The 4,365-nt window shown below is 32.1% G+C and overlaps 1 protein-coding gene across 1 annotated transcript in view; it reads left to right on the top strand.

The window, feature by feature from the left end:
- The window catches only part of LOC107627711 (ferritin-3, chloroplastic-like), a 4,135-nt gene extending 3,264 nt beyond the window's left edge, over positions 1 to 871 (top strand). Inside the window, exons 4-7 of the mRNA XM_021116219.1 lie at positions 1 to 57; positions 186 to 247; positions 367 to 432; positions 678 to 871. The exon at positions 1 to 57 is cut by the window's left edge and continues 20 nt beyond it. Coding sequence (XP_020971878.1) covers positions 1 to 57; positions 186 to 247; positions 367 to 432; positions 678 to 761 — 269 coding nt within the window. The 3' untranslated portion in view covers positions 762 to 871. The remainder of the gene's footprint in view (positions 58 to 185; positions 248 to 366; positions 433 to 677) is intronic.

Raw genomic sequence — 4,365 nt, 5'->3', positions numbered from 1 at the left:
AATTCACTAGTCCTCCCTCAGAATTTGCACATGCTCAAAAGGGTGATGTATTGTATGGTGAGTTCTCAATTTTGTTTGCAGATTGACACAAACAATGCTATAAGGTTATCTTATTTAGTTATCCGAATCATTATCTATGCTAATTGTTGATTGTTTGTTTTGTTCTCGTTTACGCTTTAATTCAGCAATGGAATTAGCTCTGGCTTTGGAGAAGTTGGTGAATGAGAAGCTTCTTTATCTTCACAGTGTAAACTATTTTGACCTCAAGCTTTGGTTGAATTGTTTTCTAATGTGAATCACATTATCTTAGGTATGATCAAGTGACTAATGAACTCATGAGTTATACTGTTCTTTATGAATTTATAGGTTGCTGACTGTAACAACGATCCACAATTATGCGACTTCATTGAGAGCGAGTTTTTGGATGAGCAGGTAAAATTCTGCTGAAGTGAAAGGCAATGAATTTAGAACAAGAAATGATGAATAGAACTGAAAATTGTGTTTCACATGAAATTCAGATATGTTGTGGTTGCTCTTGTTTTACTTTTAAGTTTCAACCATTCAGATATGATGTTAATATGATCATATGACTATTTTGAAAATGAGCATGGTTGCATCACTTTTGATAGAGTATATTAAACTAGTGTTTGTAACATCTTTTGTTTTGATTGGCACAGGTTAAAGCAATAAAGAAGATTTCAGAGTATGTGACTCAACTCAGAATGGTTGCCAAGGGTCATGCTATGCATATATATTCCTAGTCAATATTTTTTCTTTTTCATTGAATTTCACTGGCTATTGTTCATTAAATTCCACAAGTTAGCTTCTAATTTTGCCAATAGAAGATGTAATTGAACGAAGAATAAAAAAAAAAATTATTTGTACTTATTTCTGTCTAGTATACTAAATCGACACAAATTTTTTCATTATTCCGTAAGGCGTAAATCATTAAATGCGGGGCTAATTTTTGTAATTATGGAAGTTTAAAATGTGTTATGTTTAATTATGAAAAATTGGTGTGTTTTTTATGGATATGGATATCAAATTTTTTTTAATTGAAATTTTATTTCTCAATATACGCACCGTTAGAAATGGTTACCGAAATGAGCATTGCCAATTCTGAGATGACATCCATGAATTGGATTTACACTCCAAATTAAGGGAGGAGGCCACGAAATGGCATTGGCAGCAGCACGTAAAAAAAGCTGTGCTCTCATTGCGCGAATGGCATACGCGAAATGGAGCATCACCTCTGGCGCCCACGAGTTGGGAGAAATCAGGGCCGGTGGCAGCCAATTGGAGCCAATGCGCAGGAGGAGAATTGAAAAAAAGAATTGAAGATGCAACTAAATTAAAAAGAGTAGCAAGTGAAGAACGCTCGAAGCATAGAGAATTTTTTCAGTGAAATTTATATTCTTCTCGACTTGACCATGACACAATTCTTCAAGTATAATAATATAGTAACATTTATGATACAACTTTTTCTGTCGATTAATTAGGTGATCATTTATATGAATTAATTGATTTGATCTTGTTATGCTAACAGATAATACTGCATAAACAGGAGCCGCATAATTTTAAAGATGAAGATGGGAATTATTTGCTAACTCTTGTGTATTTGGCTCGTGAGAAGAGATCCCAACACCATCACAATTTCAAAGCTGGAGCCATGAACTCCTTGATATAGATTTTTTATAATAATTTCAGTCATCTAATAAAATTCGTGTGTTTAGATAATTTTTTAAGTAATAATTTTAAAAATTAGTTATTTTTATTGATGTAATAATACACGATTAGTTATCTGTCTGTATTAAAATTAAGTGCTAATTTTATTAATCCATAACTATATATATGCTACATTAGTACAAATGATACCAATTTCATTAATGAAACATATTAATTCTTCTTATATTGTACCTAATTAATTAATTGTAGCTAAGGGTGTCATCAGTGATAAGCAATGCGAAGATCGTTCTAAATGTAGATTGTCACATGTACTCAAACAGTTCAGAATCAGTGAGGGATGTTCTTTGCTTTTTGATGGATGAAGAGAAAGGCCATGAAATTGCTTTTGCGCAGTTCCCTCAGAATTTTGACAATATTCTCAAACATGAGATATATAGCAGCACTCTATTAACACTAATTGATGTGAGTCACTCCATCTTCACTAATATAAATAAATTGAAAAACATTTAAATGATTCATTTTTTTCCTGTATTGATTATTATTTCTATTATTATTATGTGAAGGTGGAGATGCATGGTATGGTGCGGATGGTTATGATGCCTTTTGTATATTGGAACATGCTGCTTTCATAGGAGGAATGCTCTATGTGGGATGAAGTTTAGTGTTGAATACAAGAATGACTTATTAAAGAGTGAGATAGACAATTGCATAAAAGTAAACTTGAATGAATTAGAAGTAAAATCAAAGGCTCTAGCAAGTTGCACCTACGAGAAAAACACATTTTGGGGAAAACACACTTGAGGAAAACACACATTGGCTCCAATTCGCTGCTGTCGGCCCTGATTTCTCCCAACTCATGGGCGGCAGAGGTGATGTGCTCCATTTCGCGTATGCCAGTCGCCCAATGAAAGTGCAGCTTTTTTACCTGCTGCTAGTACCATTTCGTGGCCTTTCCCTTTGAGTTGGAGTGTAAACCCAATTCGTAGATGCCACCCCAGAATTGGCGATACGCAGATAACCATTTCTAGTAGTGCTTATGTTGGGAAATAAAGTATTTTCAATATTTATTTATATAAAAAAAGCCCCTTCCATGCCCATATTCCTATTTTGGACCATCTAGAAAAAATTGTATCACTTCATTGCATTCAAAATTCAAGTTGGCCTAAAACATAGAATCAAATATGAAGACTTATTATTGTTCCTTTCCTTGTTGCTACTGCCATACTGAGGAGAGGTAGATTGAATAATTTTCCACATAACTTGTATATCTTCATATTCACCATAAGATTCCATGTCCTTATACAAATTATTAAGAATCCCTTTTCTGTGCCCTGCATGGAGAAAATTTAAAGGATCAAAACTAAATCAGAAATCAATAAATTGGAACAAAACTTTCTTGTTTTTTTACTATTCAAGTTGTCATGTGTACAAAAAAGGTTTTTAAAGTTGTGCTCTTACTGAAATAAAAAATATTTAATTTTACTTTATACTATCTTTTTAGTCTCTAAAATTTGACCATGTACAAATCAATCTCTCTTACATCATCTAATGGTATAGATTATCTAAAATAAATGTATTACTATATTCCATTGAAATTTGAGTTATGTGCAAATCATTCCTTCTTAATTTTCTTGAATATGCAAATTTTAAAGTTTATCTATTCATATATATATATTGCCAACTGAATTATGAGTCATATCTAACAAGAATTCATATGATTATACAAAGTTTCTTTAAAGATGCATAGAAATTTCACATCTAAAGTAACTTGTTGCTTACTCTGAGGTTTGAACCTGAAATGTGAAGTGAGTTTACTACTTAGGATGATAGTCTTTGTTGAAAAGATAGAGAAGCACTTGTTGAAGCAGCATAACCCTTTCTTCCACTTCACCATTTCTTTTCAAAGTACCTACTAACCCTGCTTCTCTTCTTTGCATCTTGACGCCACCATATTTATATTTATATGCACAGCATGCCCTTCATGGAAATATTAATCAAAGGTTATGAGATGAATATAATAAGACAAGGCCTTCATGAGCTTGCTGATTTTAATTTTCGTTTTTTAGCCTTATCAAGTTCTTAAACAAATATTGGATCCTACTATATAGCATCAATTATCGTTAAAGAACTCTGTTGGTTTCGACCATAATAAGGTAGTGATTGAATTTAAATTTATCCATGGCATTTGAATATGTTTGTTGCAGGGGTTAAAGTAAACTAAATAATAAGTAGCATCTAATTTGGATTTTGTTACTTCTTCTTATCTATCTTACCAAATATTCTCAATTTAATAGTATCTAATAGGAATTAAAAATGGGAACCCTGATCAAGTAGTTGGTTGATTTATCTCCAATATGTTTCTACTTGGTTCTTTCTCTATAATATATACTCTACAGTCATGTTATTGAAAAGAAAGAGAGGAGAAGTACAAATTTAAAAGTGACTTAATTATTATGTTAACATAATCGTTGGTTTAGGTAAATACAATTGGGAGAGTCAGAGTGAGACTGTTCATGAGAACTGTTTTAGGTGAATGGTTTTCTGATTTCTCAACTGCTCACTACTGTGTAGATCTGGCATCTGGGGGTAGAAATGTCAATTTTAATTGACATATAAAACTACTATTATTATTATTATTATTATTATTAGGTAGTAGCTTTGCGATTTTTAGCTTAATAT

The sequence above is a fragment of the Arachis ipaensis genome, chromosome B02 (genome assembly GCF_000816755.2).
Source record: "Arachis ipaensis cultivar K30076 chromosome B02, Araip1.1, whole genome shotgun sequence".
Lineage (NCBI taxonomy): Eukaryota > Viridiplantae > Streptophyta > Magnoliopsida > Fabales > Fabaceae > Arachis > Arachis ipaensis.
This window is presented reverse-complemented; position numbering and strand designations above follow the sequence as displayed.